Source organism: Cydia fagiglandana, chromosome 10 (genome assembly GCF_963556715.1).
Source record: "Cydia fagiglandana chromosome 10, ilCydFagi1.1, whole genome shotgun sequence".
NCBI classification, from domain to species: domain Eukaryota; kingdom Metazoa; phylum Arthropoda; class Insecta; order Lepidoptera; family Tortricidae; genus Cydia; species Cydia fagiglandana.
In genome coordinates, this window is record NC_085941.1 from 11,748,828 (window position 1) to 11,767,701 (window position 18,874).

The 18,874-nt window shown below is 35.9% G+C and overlaps 2 protein-coding genes across 2 annotated transcripts; one reads left to right on the top strand and one right to left on the bottom strand.

Moving 5' to 3' along the window:
- The first annotated feature begins 615 nt into the window (after positions 1-615).
- LOC134668328 (uncharacterized) lies at positions 616-16,327 on the top strand. The gene is made up of 5 exons (XM_063525809.1): positions 616-619; positions 4,385-4,610; positions 7,307-7,431; positions 12,450-12,587; positions 15,868-16,327. Exons 1-5 carry the CDS (start codon positions 616-618, stop codon positions 16,038-16,040), a joined length of 666 nt encoding a protein of 221 aa, XP_063381879.1. The 3' UTR covers positions 16,041-16,327.
- Positions 16,328-16,549: 222 nt separating this feature from the next.
- On the bottom strand, positions 16,550-17,783 carry LOC134667874 (replication factor C subunit 3). The gene has a single exon (XM_063525268.1). It carries the CDS (start codon positions 17,680-17,682, stop codon positions 16,615-16,617), a length of 1,068 nt encoding a protein of 355 aa, XP_063381338.1. The 5' UTR covers positions 17,683-17,783; the 3' UTR covers positions 16,550-16,614.
- Positions 17,784-18,874: the final 1,091 nt, after the last annotated feature.

Genomic DNA, 18,874 nt, shown 5'->3' on the forward strand with positions numbered 1-18,874 from the left:
AGCAAGTAGATCATACAATACGGCCAATAACATGACGGATTTCAGGGATTTCACAATATTTGGAGCACGTAATGCCCGATATTAGAAATAGGTACAAATAGATTTTCTGGAAATATCGATGTCCTTTAACGGTATTAGGTAATCTCAGCCTAGTTTCTTATTTCAGTGTAATTCAATCGGCCCTTCCCTTTGATTTGTAGGCCTACCTCCTTTTATCCTGCCTGACTATATTAACACAATCAACATACATATAAATTGAGAATCTAAAAACCTACTGCACGATCCCGGCCCAAAGTCAAAGACGTCCCTTAAATTTTAAAAACAGCCGACTCCTATCGGTCTTGTTTATGTCATCTTTAACCTTAAGACCTCCACCTCATGCATTTTTCATTTTGTCCTTCGTCCCTACACAGAACAATTTCGTAATAAAACTACGAGACTGCCGAGATGCTGACGAAAGTACCACGAAAGCGGTGTTGCTGGAAAAATAGGATGTATAACTTAAACTAAATAGGCAGTTAGTGGAGTTACCAACTTTAATATACTTTAACTTTTGCGCTCTTCTAAGGAAGCTTACCATCACTTTGAAAAGTATAAAACTAAGTTATATTTTAAATGGGTAAGTAAAACTCATTGTGTCTGCCCGAGCATTTCCATAAAGAACCCAGCTTGACTCTATAGCGGAACACAATCTGATTAAGAAACATATCATACAGTAGTGATGTCCAAATTCCTGCTTAAAAATATTTAAAATCAAACAATAATTTAGCCGAATCACATTCCTATCTATATATAGTTACTTCTAAAATTAAGACAAATCCAGCAATGCTCCATAAAAGTAGGTAAGTATCATGTAGAGTCTGCACGGAAAGCGAATAACCGTGGAATATAATGTACCCAATACATTCCAGGACTCTTCTCTTTCCGAACAGTCTCTACCACAATATAAACATTTTATTTCAAATGTTTCAAATTTTTTTTTACTCGCGAGCTCTCACATTAAGAAACGCTTTGCAGTAAATCGTTCCCTCTCGAATCCTTCTAAACGTATTCACGGAGTTTCTTTTTAAATATGCATTCATCTGCATTAGGTACTATCGCCCACACTTAAATGTCGGTGGACCTTATTAAAAAAGGAATAAGGTCCACCGACGGACAGTTAAAAGAGTGTTGTACAGTCCAGGCCAAATACTTAATAATTCTAGTTACATTTAAAATCCTTGACAAAATTTGAACACCGCCATCTACTTAGTAAAAAGAATCCTTTGTCCCACTGCTGGGCAAAGGCCTCCCCTCTTACCCGCCATTTCGTCCCGTCCGGTGCAAAAAATCTAAGTATCTTATACGGCCCCGACACTATCATTAGCAATGACATGAAATCTCATGACGCTCCAGCGTTTGGTCCAGTCAGGTCACACTCTCTCACAATCTCCCCACACACTTATCAGTATTTCTATCAGTATTTTCATCATTACTTGTCACGGGGAATTTTAAGTTATTATTTTCCTAACCGTTCTTAGTTTTGTTGTAGTGTACGTTTTGAAGAACACAAAACCAAGACATTATACAAGCATCGATTCAAATATTTCTAATCTGTCGTAACTATACTATGTACTGTGGCAACTCTATACCCGATGAGCCAGAAAAATGTAGAAAAAGAAATAAGTAACTAAAAAGAATATTTATTTGTTTCAACCTTTTCGTGCGTGCGTGCGTCATGACTGTGTGAAAGATAGGTAGTTAAAAAATGTATACAAATATTTTTTTTATTCTTACCACGAACCGGGAATCAAACTATTCTTAAAGTACGATCAGCATCATATAGTAGGTAGCATCCAAAGTACCTATCCATATCCAAATAGTTCGGTACGCCATACATACCTATTATTATATGGTGTACCGAACTATTTGAATACTTTGGATGCTACCTACTATACGACGCTGACTGTACCTACTAGATTCTTCTTTTATGTAAGAATGTATACGTTTTTGGTTAAAAAAACAGAAATATATCATCTGTGAAAATTTCAACTGTCTAGCTATCACGGTTCGTGAGATACAGCCTGGTGACAGACAGACGGACAGACGGACGGACGGACGGACGGACGGACAGCGAAGTCTTAGTAATAGGGTCCAGTTTTACCCTTTGGGTACGGAACCCTAAAAAGGTACCTGATATGTAACCTAGTTAACTTACCTATAATAAACATACTTTGTTTTTATTTGGTTAGTAAAATAAAAACGGCTATGGCAGAAATTTAATTGATGTTTTGAAGAAAACTGAATGCAATTTATTTCGTCTTAAAGATCTATCTATATTGTGTTCCTTCGAACTTTATCTGAGTATCTCTTTTCGTTTCAGATCCTTATGAAAAAATCTTTAGTACCGCATTTTTCTGTCGCATTCTATTTTTTTATTTATTTATTTATTTTATTTTATTGATCAAATAAGTAACACAGCATTACAGTATAAAACCAAGGCACTGTGAAACTACAAAGTAAAAGAAAAGATAAAGAAAAACAATACACATAAAAAAATTCTATATATTATGCTGAGGGAAGGACCTTTAAGACACAGGTTTTTGGGGTATCCGAAATACTAATACTTGTACATAATTATTAAAAAAGTAGTTAGGATTTTGCTGATTAAAAATAGTCGGGGTTTCTGCGGTTGACCTGACGTTTAGTAAAAACAATATCTGTGGAGGTTCGAAGTAAGGAGGTATAAAAAAAAGAGTCCGTCTTAAAGCAAGTTCGAACGGGATAGTCTTATATGGAACATTCAACCATAAACACTAACTATTCATCCTCAATTAGTCATAAAACTTTTTAAGCTTTACAGACCTGATTTAGTTAATATGTTTTATCCCTTTCTTACAAATACATAAGTCAAAATGAGGGATAAAGACCAAAACGAGAAGATCAAAATTATTCATAGCTAATTCAGGCCAGTAACGCGTTTATGAATAATGCCATAAACCAGAGAGTTTACTTATAGGATAGGTGCATACTTACAACATGTTATTATATAAGGCCATATACAGAATATACGAAATAGGGATGTTGACCATATTTTAAAAAATATATTGAACTCCATGCACGAAATAAAACGCAAAAGGGAATATTACGCAAAAGTCGGCGTACGGTCCACTAGCAAATTCAGAGGGTCTACTTCGAAACGCGAAGAGTGATAAAGAGGAAGAAAACGAAATTACGCGGTAAGCCCTCAGTATGTGCTAGAGGCGCCCCCTACGCAGAGTATTGCGTAATATTATTCTATTTCCCTGAATAGGGAATATTACTCGAAACTCTGCGTAGGGGGCGCCACTACCACAATCCATCACAATCTGGGGGTCTACCGCGAAACACGTAATTTCGTTATCTAACCTCTCTATCACTTTTCATCATCATCATCCTCACTTTTGCATATTAGAACGATAAAGAGGCAGATAACTAAATTTCGATTATCGCGTTTCCCGGTAAAAATATAATTAAATTGTTGTAAACAACTTAAAATAAAAGGTTTTTAATTTTTATTTCATGTATGGAATTTTTTTAGAAAGGGACAGATTTTCTTTATGCATCGTATTCTGCATGTTTTCCTTTTTTCTTGAGAGTCAAGTGAAAATAAACTTTAGAGCAATGATAATAGAGTAGGTATACTTCACTTATTGATTTAAATGCCAGTAATGACTCTTGTTAGTATAAAACCTTCTTCTAAAGTACTTTAAATGACGGAATGAGGGATTAGAGTGATGCGCTCCACTCACTATCAGTATAATGTCATTATTTTGACATTTCTTCAAAAATATTAAAAATGTGTAATAACTTCATTATCGTCCATCATTCTTTCTGTCATTTCTGATTTCATCATTCTAATCAATTCACTGTCAGTATAATGTCATTTCTAGTATCATTACTTTGACATAACTCCAATACTGACGGAAATTATTAAAATAAACTTCATTACTTGCCGTCATTCCTTCATGACACTCCCTACACTATCACTAAAAACGTCATTCCGTCAAAGTAATGTCAGTATCCATGATAGTGTCGGGGCCGTATTAGAAAAAAATCAGGTAGGTAAAGTAGGTACATAATGAATAAATAAGAGTATAAGGAAAGGGTAAGCCCTTTGTATAAAACAGGCCTCAATAATAAAATAAAGGTTTTATTAGATCTGCCAATCTTAGTTACCTATTCCTAAATTAGCATTATTATGATATCCTAGTTCAATGGCTGTGTCACCGCACGTCGCACCTGCACCCAAATCTAATACATATTACAAAGGATGCACACAGACACAATTAACTTTTATTGTATTTAACTATATTTGCATTGTATACGAAATAATTATTAATATAAATATGTATTATATTTCCAGTCAATCCCCTGCCGTTCCCAGCCTGCAAAGCGAACGATATTGACTGCCTGCGCCGCGGCGTCAGGACATTCTTCTTTCTGATGGAATCTGGCCATATGGGTATGCGGCCGATCGACCCGGCCGTAGTAAACAGTGTGGCCGTGACCTTGCCAGAGCAGCAAGTGTCATTCCTGCTCAGGAGGGTCAACGTTACCGGGGCTAAGTGGACGAAGCTCGCAGAACGAAGGTGGGCAAACAACAATAAAATTTTAGTATAATAGTTTTGAATGGTTCACGGTTAGTTTCAAAAGACTTATATCGACCGGGATATTAACAGTGATTACCTTTCGTATTGTTTTCGAACTCCCGATATTTCGACGCAGTTACATGCATCTTGTTCACGGGTAACTGGTGATAGGGGGTAAGTCTATTGAAAATTATAGAATGCTCGACGCATTCAACATGTTGCGCTAATTGTTACCAGACCACCTAATTACATGTGACAAGTTTAGTGACATGTTTTATTTCTACTATACAGTTTAACCTCTGTCCGCAACTTCATGCAGACGATAAAGGCGATGGTATAATTGAATAATAAAGACGTTACTAATAGGTAACATGAATAGGTCGGCGAAGTAAGTACCAACATATGTACATATTCTAAGTTCACTTTGGAAGTTCTTAGAATGGGCACAGCACTTAATTACAAATGCAATAAAAGAATCATTTATTTTTTTGAAAATGAATGAATATGATATGAATGAATAACCCTTTTTAAGGAAGGTCATATTACTTTTTTAGGCAAGGTTCAATAGTAAAGAAAATGTACCTATACTTACCTATTAATTGTCAGAAAGAGTTTATAAAAAAAACCAATAGGTAACCAAAAATAAAGTTACCAAACAATATAGTTTCTGAAATTCTAAGAACTTTCAGTTTTGCTACAATGTGATCGGAAGTTGTAGACTTTTGCTCAAAATTTTAAAGCGCCAACATTTTCCTAGTAAAGAAGTTCCGCAACTTTTTAATGAAACATGAATAGTACATTATTGCAGAGGCCGGGAAAGGGCAATTCGTGGATGAGTTTCGATTTTGTCGGACGACGCGAAGCGGAGTCCGACAAAGAAGACGAATCCACGAATTGCTATTCCTGCCGAGGCATATATAGTGCTTTTCTCCAAACATGCGAGGAAATAAGCTAAAATAATTATTATTTAAGCATCAAGCATCACTCAAATCAAACCTTCACATCCAAAATGTCAAAAACAATTTCCCTCTTTAATTAATTTTTAAAAGTTAAAGGCACAAACTTATTCTGCCATTCAGTACCATTCAATATTCGTTCATTCAATATAATTGCGCAATATAGTTTGTGAAACCAATTTTTCAGTCAGTAAGAACCAGGAAAACTACACCCATCCTTTTCTTTTGGGTGCTAGTACTAGTGTAGGACAAAGATAGTATGATTCTCTTTGTCTATGTTTGAAATGAGAAAGTCCTTTGACAAACTATGTAAGCTTTATGAACACGGATGAGATTTAAAAAAACTATAAAAATAATCTTTGATTTTATTAAGCAGTATTCGCACGATCATACACGTGAAATGATAGCTGATCGGGTCGTGTAGAAGCGGCTCGCGGCAATAATAATTGGCTGTTTGCGTTTTTTATTATTAAAAAGTAAAAAACACTACAGTAATAAGTTATTACTGTAGTGTTTTTTTACTTCCCGTCCGCTAGAACAGGACAGCGATAGTTTGATGTTTTTTAGTTAGAGTTTGACATTAACGAAGAACTTCCCGTACTATTTTTGCTACAATAAGGTGAACATTTCCGAGCATATTGGAGAAAATGAATTTTCCTGCTTTCACGAAAGAAAAGTGATGTTTACATGGCTGGTTTAATCTTAGCGGGGCCCGGGGGTTTATTTATCATTAGTCTTCTGAAGCTACTCAGAACGATACAAAAGGATAAGGATCGCAAGTCACGGTTTGCGGACAATACGGGAGGAAGGAAAAATTAACTACTTATTTGATTTATTACCTTTGTCAAAGAACCGGGTTATTTAGAAGAATAAGCTGGGTTTGAGCCTTTGACACGATACAATCCAATACAACGAAGGAGAAAAAAAAAGGTTGTAACTACAAAATAGGTAAGTATTTTACCTTTACAGTTACACTGACCAAGGACACCTCTTAGTTTTTCGTACTACAGTCAGCAGCAGTCACCAGCGGACGAGGTGTTCAAAATCATCTTGGCCGCAACTTTATTGGTAAGAGAATAAGAGCGCGTCAAGGTAATTTTGAATACCTCGCCCGCTTAGCAACTTCTGCTGCTGACCGTACATAGTACAGTAACATATTTAATCCCCGATGGTTTTGCCAGAGGCAAACATTGAAGGTGTCTTGGTCAATGGTCAAGTGTCAAGTAGGTGTTAGGCAACAGGTCGGTTCCCTTCGTTTAGGTAGCCTTTGTTCGGTTCATTTTATGTTAATGAATTGAATAATCATGGCTAGCCAAGTAGATAATTATATTCACGAGTTCACGCTCTTTTTCTATATTTTAAATATTTAAAAATATTTTTTTCGCATTTCACCATAATCGAGGCAGAAGGCCGCAGAACATGCAATCAGTTTTTAAGTAACTTGTAGGTAGGTTCCACGTCTCTTAGGTACTTAATTGAATCACTATGAAAAGAATACTCAAGCAGAATTGTGCGGTTTCCTGTAGGTAATACTTATATTTAGTACCCAACTATAGTCCGATTTATTGTTGCCTGTGTTTCAGTTCTTCGATTTATAGAAATATTTGGCCTTAGAACTGTAACATCGAAGTAACTTATTTACACCTGAACGAAAATATTAAGTAGTTATTTTTGACCAAATATTGAAGCTTTTGAACTATAGTAGGGTGGTATACGGTACCTACTAGTAATTTTTTTTAGGTTTCAGTTGCACGGAGGAAAAAGCGGGGCCATTTTCAACAGCGACCTTCATGTTGGAGCCGAGATAATCATGAAAATTGCTGATAGGGTGGAGCCATATACATCCTACATCACAATGGACATACGTAAGAAATCGTCTTATTTAGGTCTCCGTGCCTTCGCTTGAACCACGTTATGAGACGCCACGTTGTGTTACGCCAGTGTAACTCATTCTTAATTAAGCAAATTTATCAACCAGTAGCGCCATCTATCGCGCCACTGAAGTACTAATGTCGCCCGGTTGCTAGCGCTCGGCTGCTTTCTCCTCAAGTTGGAGGTAAGTAATATAAGTAGGTAATGTAGGTATTCAAAATATTTTCATGATTTGAAATTTCTCGATCATTTTAAACTTGCTTTGTAAACGTGTTACTCGGTTGAGTTACAAAAGCGTACTGAGTACTTCTATTTCGAATATTACGTTTATTATGTAAGTATTTTGAATACCTCCAACTTCTAACTTTCTAAGAAATACCTTCTAAGAACGAAATTTGATAGATTAATTAGCTTTCGTACCTACATATAGGTAATACGTACTTACCTACTTTATATTTCTAGAGTCAAACCGAGAAAAGTCTGCAGCGATTCTGATAGCCCACGCATTCAAGTGTTATAATTTACTTATACGTCATAATTTCATATAAGTTTGACGTTTAAAATTTTCCTTGCACATCATTTGAAACACTATAAGCCAGAAGGTGACACATTAATAAGTTTAAACTGTTCAGGTACAAGCTTTCTTTCCTCAAAAGTGTGATATTTTATATTTCAGACAAGTTCGTTTAAAAGTTTATTTGAGTAAGTTTATGTATTTTGCATGAAAAAAATAAGAAATTCTCGTGTAAGTGAATAATATTATTATGTATTCTTATGAGAAATAAAGATCTTTAAACCTAAAATGACACTTGCACTGCGTGGGCTATCAAAACCGCTGCAGGTTTTTCTAAGTCTGGTTCTAGGTGCCTACCTTGAAGTCATAATAATATCATTAAAAGTCAAACTAAAGTAACACTTCATAAGCAAAAAAAAACTCAACTAAAACCCCTCTGTTATGTTTAGTAGTGTGCAGTTTACAAAATACATTATAATTAATTACCTGACACTGAAAACTATTTCATGGACATTTAGTGTAGGCATATACGCGAATATACAGGGTGTTTGGTACATCGTTTGCCAAATTAAAACGGCAGATAGGTTGAGTCATTTGCTATCTTCTATCTCAGGCCTAGAAATTTTTAATTTGGCGCACATTTTTTTTTTTCACTTCTATGCTAGTTTATCGTAAATGTCAAAGCGTAACTAAGCGTAAATTTTTACTTGCGTAGTAGTAAAAAAAACCATGGCCAATTTTTGAAGTGATAACTTCTTTAGCGGCGCTGGGCACTTTTTGAGGTGGGGAAAAAATGATAAACTCGAGACAGCGTAAGGCGATCACGTGACCGTAAGGTTTAGATGGCCACTCATTTAGATGGCATTTAAATCAATAAAGAAAAACTCAATGACATTACATGAAAAAGGTTCTAATCTTGTACGGGTTGAAATACGAGGATCTCACAGTTACATTCTAACTTTATATCACTCAAATATAATTCAATAAAGCTAAATCTTGATGAAATCGCTAATAAAAGTGAACTCTAGTACTGGTGAATAAAACTCAAAATATCATGACCAAATATATTTAGATGCGAGGTCTGCAAGGTAACTTTACAATTTCTATTCCAATTTTAAACAATTTAACGCTACAAATTTGAATTTCGAATTTTAAACATGCTCACTGACCAGCAATTTCGGAACTAAAGTTTTTCAAAGTTTTGGAATTTCGGAAAAAAAAGGAGGATGGGTCAATTATACATAATGCTGCAGACATTTTGGACTATAATAGACGCCAAACGATCGTTCCGATAGGGTAATAAACCGAGCTGTCAACAAGGATGCGGCTAAAGTCGACATTGCTTATCGATGAATTACGCTTGCTCGATAAAACATCTGCATTTATTAAAGTACCGATGGCTTCATTAATATTTTAGAACCATCTGGTAATAAATTTACAGGATGACAGTGATACCGACAGTTCCAACGAAAACTATGTAAATTAAGTTTATTGTTTAAGTTTTTATTCATTGATATTTATTATGTCAATTTCTTTTTATGGTATTTATTAAAAAGTTTAAATTATTAGCATATTTTTTTTAGTACAATGAGTTCAAAACTAACATAACCAATTATTATTATAAATACCACCATCGATAATCTTCGAAGGTTGCGACCCGCATCCCTACAAGCAGGTAGTAAAAGGGGCGGGGCCGGCCTAATGATTTATGGCCTCATCGGAACGATCCTTTGGCGTCTACAATAGTCATTGAGTTTTCACTTCTGTCGGCACTCCCGGAGTGCAATCCGTTGTTTTTTTTCTAGGCATGAGAAGATAGCAAATGACTCAACCTATCTGCCGTTTTAATTTGGCAAACGATGTACCAGACACCGTGTATAAATATGGACAGGATTCATCAAACTTCTTAGCTAATAGGTACATAAAGACTAATGACCTCATTAGGTCATTAGTATACAAACCATTTAACAAAATAGAATGTCTATTCTAATTACCTACAACATGCCAAAGGGGAACTAAAACAAGTACTTAAGTAACTATTCACAAAATTCACAGACATGGTGCATTGTAGGTACGTGCTTTGTAGGTACAGGGCTATAACCGCGAAAATCGAAGTTCGCAAATTGCGGGCATTTTTCTCTGTCAGTCTTAATTACTCCTTCATTGGAGTAAAAGAGAAAGATCCCCGCAATTTGAGATTTTCGGTTCTCGCGGTAGCCCCTCTGTAAGAGCAACAGACATGGTAATTACTAAACAGAGTTTGAAGTTTCTAACAATAGTGAAGGTTTAGTATTAACGCTCGTTGATTGGCGTTTGGTAATTAATCGATAGAGGCATACTTATATAAGAGACCAGTAACTAATAAGCATAGGAATCTACATACGAATGTCGTTTATGATAGTTTAAAATTAGCGAGGTCTTGAATAGTTCAGTTTTGTACTCTTCTTAACACAATGTTTTAATGTCATTTAATTTTACACTCTCGGAGCGTTCACTGGATGTTTATTATGATGTTTTAAACCCTACGTGAAACTGCCTTCGGCTTTCGCGGATTTTAATCCTTTTCGCGGTTACGGAACCAATTTTAATGATCTAGTTATTTCTATGACATGTAGAAATCGTAAGGCCAGTGGATAGTAATCCGTAGTGAATGGGACTAAATACCCACACATATTCACATAGACGTACGCACGGTGGGGCAAGTGGGGCAACTTGCCCCACCCTGGTCTGTGGTCTGGCTAGAAGCTAAAAATTTTTAGGAACAATTAAGGCACGTAACCCTACTTCTGCCCCACCCTGTAAAAAATGCTGGGTACGCCTATGCATATTCATACTCGTAACATCGAAACGCACGCGAACTAAGAGCGTTTTCACAATGTCAGGTCAGATCCAATATCGGATGTCGGATGACCTTTGGAGAAAAACAGCTACCTACTAGAAAATGGCTTATGTTATGGCATCGAGTGGTTTTATTTTTGCATTGACATTTTCTTTTGAACCACAAAAATAAATAAATGGATAAAAAATTCTGCAAGTTTTTAGTCTATGCCTTTTTTGTAGTCGTATCCGATATAGGACCGGGCAATGTGAAAACACCTTAAGCCGGGGGTATAGAAGTAAGTATAAAATACCCATTAGGTGGTTCCAAGACCTTGTTTAGGTACTAGAGCGATAACTTACGAAATAAAATGCGACTTTAACTACATACACATTAACATTCTTTATTATTTATTTGTCTTTGATAACTCCCTACGAACTGTCGAAGATTTCATCGCAGTTGAGTAAGTTAACAAATCAATAATGGCAGCCCAGTTTCTACGATGAATAGAAGTGAATTGCTGTAAAATTTCTGAACAAAACGAAAATACTGAAGTTGGTGACATTGTGCAGCATACAAATACAAGAGCCAGCAGAATACTGGCCGGCACGATTCAAAGTACAGTCAGCTGCTCTTTTTTGTATTTATTTTTAGCGCTCAAAGAGTTATTAAAACACTTTCAGCAGCAGAAACATTTAATTCAAACTAAAGTCACGACTCTACTGCAGGTATTATGTAGCTACCTAAGTATGTATTTTACTTACAAAATACAATTCTTTCTTTTTCTCATAAGGTACCGTCACCACTTGGCGAAGTCCTAATCCCGAGGTTGAGATTCCAGAATTTATCCCTAAAAATCCCATTCATTTTTACAACGCATATTGTGTAAGGTACTCGTTCAATATTGCCATATTGGCTTACCCAGAAGGGCTTAAAAGGCGTACTTTCCGCCTCAGTATAGTCTCTTTATACAACAGAATATTCAGTTTCATAAAAGGGATCTGTTTTAATCTGAGGAGCTGGGAATTCGGTACGTGACTAGGCTTAGTAGGAGACTTTTATTTCAACTCTTCGCCTCTCAGCGGTAGTAGGTAGTAGACCTTTAGGGTAACATTCCATTTCCAACGACAGCTGCACTACTGTCAACTTTACTATGGAAATTGACAATGACAGCGACGCGTTCAGTACCGGCCGGTAGTGCAGCTGCGGTTAGAAATGGAATGTTACCATTATTTCAATGCATCGCCAACCTAGGTAGATAGGTATTAGGTGCTCACGATCCGCTAACTGTTGGATTATTTCGAGGACTATATATTGGAAAAAAAAGTAAAGTAGGTATGTAGTAGTAGAAGTAAGCAATACTGCTGCAGTAATGTTGATGTAGTCTAAATTTGAACGGTTACCTAACCCAAGTAAAGACTTGACGCGGGCACAGTGTAGTGTACCTATATACCTACCTCTACCGTCTAAAGTACCTACCTATCTGTCAATTCCCTTAGCGATAAAATAAGTGACGATTGAATGACATAATCACGGCAGTAGTGCGGCGTCGAAAATCACCCATTTTATCAAAAAAAATGGCATGTAAGGTACAGCGGCGGTATCAACTTTTTAATACCTCCATCAGCCATTAAATTTAGTTTTACGCATTTAATTTAATATTTTTTTTATGATTGCAGAGGAGGTAGAAAGCAACATCACCTACACCTGGGCTGGCACTAATGTGAACAACGAAGACTACATCCTAATAGGCCCGGAGCGGATCGCAGTGAGGAATCGACGCACGCCTACGTATTTCCTACAGCCAATTAACAACAGTAAAGATCATCTTTTTCATAGTTCGCTTTTATATCAAATATTTCAAAAGTAAAGATAGGCCCGTTCATATAATTCCGTGCGAACATGTGTGCCCCAACGAATATGTGTAAACGCGAATTGCGCACCAACGAACTGGCATTCTACACATGGTACCTAGAGCCCGTTACCCGTCTTTAGCCGGATACTCATTAGCGAACCGTAACCGTTTTTTGGTTACGGTTACGGCTACGGCTCGCTAATGAGTATCCAGCTTTTACGAAGAAAGGTGCAGAGGACATTTTCGACTGCGGGTTAATTTCAACTAATCGAAATATCTTCCATGTTTTACAGTTTACATTATCATCTAGAGTTCCATATACAAATGTCCAGAAAGAAAGATGTGTTGTGTACTTGTGTGTAACTCTAGTTAATAATGTAAAATATGAGAGATATTTCGATTAGTTGACATTACCCCGCAGTCGTAATTATCCCTCATGGGCGTAGGCAGGTAAGAGCAGAGGGGACAGCTGCCCCCCTTCCCCGCCCCGGAGCCCAAATATTACATACAATGTATGATGCCCCTCTGCGCTCTGCGGCGACAGCGTAATATTGACACACACTGAGCTATAGTTCGTTTTTTTTAGCATTAGAAAGAACTTGCAAGAAGGAAAGCGATCTTGACATGTCTTTTAATTGAAAAACGCTTTTTAATATTCAAAAACTATTACTTATGAAAGCAGAAGAATATAAATGATCGTATTAGATTCATAATTGTTACATATTTGCCGTAACTTATTTTTAAAATGTGTTTTTCAATTAAAAGACACTTCAAGATTGTTTACTTAATTTCTAATCCCATCAAAAACATAAATGTAAAAAAGGAGAGCCAAGTTCAATACAAAAATTATGCTTGGCTGTGGGGTTCGCCGCAAAAAGAATGGAGATTTAAATGAGTGCCAAGTTCTATGCAAAATCCAAATATGTATTTATAGGAACAAAATAACATTATAAACAAGTATTAAACTCTATTTCTTTGCTTTATTGGATACCTATAACAATTGCTGTTATTTAAAAAAAATGCGAGATCTTAAAGCAGGTTAGATTTGACTTGGCCAGTTTTCATTACATCAATCATTTTATAAAGTTATTCAACATATATATTTTGTAATTCTGATAAAAACTGGCCAAGCCAAATCTAACCTACTTTAAGATCTCACATTTTTTTTAAATAACAGCAATTGTTATAGGTATCCAATAAAGCAAAGAAATAGAGTTTAATACTTGTTTATAATGTTATTTTGTTCCTATAAATACATATTTGGATTTTGCATAGAACTTGGCACTCATTTAAATCTCCATTCTTTTTGCGGCGAACCCCACAGCCAAGCATAATTTTTGTATTGAACTTGGCTCTCCTTTTTTACATTTATGTTTTTGATGGGATATCAATACTTTTTGTAAAGAAAACTAGGCAGGTATTGAGATTTAATGTTTTTTCTTGTGTTTCCGCTGCATGTTTTTTACTTCTGTTCTTTGTATTAATTATGTGGTGCCACGCGCCGCCAACGACACACAGTGGGCCGGTTGTTTAGCGCGTATTACAGGTTTTTTGTATGGGGACCACCCCTATTTTTTAACTTTTTTTATTTTTAGATTTTTTCCTACGCTTACACACAATTACCGAGCTGGATTCCAAATTTCATCCTTCTAGGTCATCTGGAAGTAGGTTAGGTTTAAATACTATATGTCAGTCACAATAAAAAAGAAATTTGTATGGGAACCCCCCCTATTTATTAACTTTTTTTTGTTTTTAGATTTTTTCCTACGCTTACACACAATAACCGAGCTGGATTCCAAATTTCATCCTTCTAGGTTATCTGGAAGTAGGTTAGGTTTAGGTACTTATATGTCAGTCACAATAAAAAATGGTTTTTTTTGTATGGGGACCCCCCCTATTTTATAACTTTTTTTAATTTTTAGATTTTTTCCTACGCTTTCACACAATAACTGAGCTGGATTCCAAATTTCATCCTTCTAGGTCATCTGGAAGTAGGTTAGGTTTAGGTACTTATATGTCAGTCACAATAAAAAATGGTTTTTTTGTATGGGGACCCCCCCTATTTTATAACTTTTTTTAATTTTTAGATTTTTTCCTACGCTTTCACACAATAACTGAGCTGGATTCCAAATTTCATCCTTCTAGGTCATCTGGAAGTAGTTTAGGTTTAGGTACTATAGGTATGTCAGTCAGTCTTAAAATTTACGACTTTTTGACCTTCATATCTTTATAACCGTTTGAGCTAGCTTCATGAAATTTGGGCTTCTAGATGTCCTTATGGATATAATTAAACACACGTAGTTTTATGTGTTTACGTTAAAGATGTTTTGAGTTATAGAAGGGTCAAAAGTGGCACCAAGTGGTTCGTGTAATATTACACTTGGCGCTGGCTAGCCAGTTCCTTTGCTTGAACTTGGCTTGACACGCTGCCGCGTGTCTAGATGCTAAAAAAAAACGAATTATAAGCACAAGATTTTGTTTAAGTACCTACCTAATTCAAGAGGACTGACGTAAGTTGCCAGTTGCAATGCCCAGCTGACATCATTATGTACCTACCTATAATAAATAATATCATTAAGATATTGATATTTATAATAACTATTCCAAGAAAATCACCGATAAGACCTACAGACCTTGCAACAAATAGCATGCGATTTAAGATCATTGCTGGCTAAATATGAGCAACGAAATCAATCGATTGATCAAATGCCGCAATGTATTGCAAATCGCATACGATTATCAGAGAAGACATTAGCGAAGTGCTATCTTAATGACCAACAGAACTTAGATAGGTAAACAAGAAAATGACATTGCAGTATCCATGCAGTTAGCAGATCAAGGGGCAATAGATAATTATGTAATTAGTTATCTAAATATTTACAACGAGATATTTAGGTTTATGCTAGGCTCGATTGGCCTTGTGACCCCAGCATAGTCCAACGTGCAATGGTATGAACTAAATAGATTGTGAAGGGTCAAGCAACACACGTGTGACACCGCAGGATGCGCGTGTATACGCTACGGTAACCGCTTACCATCAGAAGGCAATATCGATGGAGCCATAATACCCAAGGATTGATTCACCATCAGGAGGACTGTCCTATTCTAAGTGACACCTGATACCAAGATTGTTATGATACCAAAAATCTATTAACGGAAATTGAAAAAAAAACTACTGTTGATACATGAAAGGAATTTTTTTTATGTATTTATAAAATTTTAATGGAACCTGTTAATTACAGACTTCCTGGACATGAACATGATTGAGGCTGGTCTCCAGGCGAAGACCTCAGTTCTGGACCATTTCTCCAATGAGATTGTCACAGCAATCATGCATGCTGTGGTGGATAACTTCAGGCTTTTTGCAAGGAAGATACCAGTCAAATATTATTACCAGTACAGTTCTTTCATTTAGTCATAACTAGCCAACCATAGTTTTGTAGAAAGCGTCTATATCATTGTTTGACTTTATGGAAACATGCAAGAAAATATTTATTTTTAATGCAAAAGCTAAAAATGTGCCTCAAAACATTAATAACATATTTAAAGACATCTAAAAATAAGATGCTTTGGTTACTTTGAACAAAACTATGGCTAGTGGTCAATATCATTAATAAAATTAACTCTTAATTTGGCAGAAATCACAGAAAGTCATCAGTTCAAACCTCCTCGGCGCTCAATATTGTAGTATCAATGATACTGGTTACAAAAAAATATTAAGAGGGGCACAAATTTTGTACAGTATTTTGAACACTGTCAAATTAAGGGTATTGTTAAGTGACACAAAAATGATGAATACTTTGTTTTATTCTTAATAATAGTATTCAATCCAATTTTGTTACTAAATCCATGCAAATTTCCAATAATTAGTAACTTTTAAAAGCATAATATTGCAATGTAATGTGAGAGCAATTAGAAACAAAATTCCACATGTAGTAAAAATTTAATTTAGTAAATTACAAAAATAAAGAACTGTGTCAAGTTGTTGTTTAAAACATATCTCCCATAGATTCCTCAACAAACTTTTTATAAATTGCCATAAATTTAGCAACAAAAGCCTCCAAGTGAAATATTGGTTTGTTACCGAGACGCATTCTATGTTCAAACTTGGCTGCATGACTTGCTACTTGACACTTCATCGCCATATCACAATTCCGAACCAATTCCTTCAAAAGTCCACCAAAAATCATATCTGGTGGCACACCATGTATTATTAATTCGTACAACTTCTGGCGCACCTCTCCTAACTTCTTTGGAGACTGTTCGGACAGAATCATTGAGGCCGTTTCTCTTATAAACACTTGCCAGTCAGGTTCAGGAACTTTTTGATCTGGAGTGAATGGGTATTGTTGAACTTTACATGCTTCACACATAAGCAGAGCCCTTCGGATATTCCTATCAGCTGCTTTAGCGATACGTAAACCAAGCTCTGATGGCAGATTCAAGCCCTCTTTCTTGCAGACATTGTGCAGCACTGAAGCAATCTCTTTCTCTGTAGGCGCAGGAACCCGAATAGTCAGACATCGCGATCTAATAGCGGGTATCACACGCGAGATCGAGTTCGCTATCAAAATAAGGCGGCAAGTGGACACGTACTTCTCCATTGTTCGGCGCAAGGCATGCTGAGCATCCTTGGTAAGGTCATCGACTTCGTTTAAGATCACAACTTTGAATTCTCTTTGCCCTGAAGAATCTATCTGATGAGTTTGTGCAACATTCTTGACCAAGTCCATAATTACGACTCGATCATAAATTCCGACGTCTGTAGGGTTAACTTCGATATGGTAATTGCTACTTACAGTCATTATTTCAAGCTTCTTATTAGATGGAGTAGTAAAAGTCATGGTTTCTTGCCTTAACCTCTCTACACCTGAACCGTATAGTTCCCGCAATAAACACATAATTCGAGTCTTTTTACCAGCTCCAGAAGGGCCGTAAACGAGTAAATGTGGGAAATCGCTTTGTTGCACTAGATTTTTTAAGCGAACGGCCTGGTCTTTATGAAAATCTAATTTCGTCAAATCTCTTGGACGATGTTTATCCACCCACAAACTCATTGTGTTGGGCCGAAAGGTAATTAGTGTGGATTAAACTAACTAAGACAGCTTACAATAACATTAATAGCTTAAAATACTAAGTAAAATTTGTTTGAGTAATAATAATACCGCCACCGGCTGTCAAAAAATTTTGACAATTTTGGCAATCATTTTGGCGCGAAGAGCTCTTTAGACTATGGTTTTTTTTTTTTTAACAATTATGTTATGGCCTGTAGACTATGGTTTATTTAAGGAAGAAATACAATGGAAATACACATGATTTGATCAAAATACATAATATAAAGGCCAGTCCAGATGGGATGATCCACGACATAAAAAATAATATCGCACTCATTGTACAAAATACGTAAAGCCCCCCTTGTACATTTACACTCCTACCTTGTAGTCCGGCTTTACGTCGATTGGTATGTACGTATCAAAGAATATAATACTCACTAGGAGAAGAACGGTAACTCCATACAAAAAAATGTCCCCAACCGTTTATACGTTTATACTACTGGCGCCCTCGATGTGTACCAATGGAACTAAAGTTAACAACCGGTTTAGCCTGGAGGGTATTGGTATTATAGGTATATAGTAATTATGTTGATAAACATATTTGTTATCTTCATATCACGAAATATATGAAAGATGCAAATATTACCCCTTGTTTGTGGTATTATCTATTGATTTAAATAAAAGGCATATTTATGTTTATAACATTGTATTATGTTTTACAAATAGAAATATACACTGAAAATTAAACCCTGACAACTTAATAAAAATAGACATTAATAAAACGCATTCACAAAGTTTTCAGTATTATACAAATAACATTAGGCATACCTACCTATTACACTTTACACACAGATACACTACACTTTACACACGGCATTTTACACAGATTTCTAACTTGTATTCATACATTTCTTCACGGTTAATTAATACGCTTTCTAGATGCGTTATGACTCGGTTCCTTCTGAACCCACTAAAGCTGTATAAATTTCACTCTGGCTGCTTCAACAGCCATTGCTCCGCATTTAGCACATTTTCTATGTGCATTGCAGTAATCTATGTAGGTACAGACTTACAGTCTTAAGTGGTTGTACCGCTACGTTGTATTTATTATTTAAAGATTTAATAAATAAAATGTTCGTTATGAACTTTAACCACAGCAGTTGGACAGAGTCATTGACAAATATATTTTTTTATT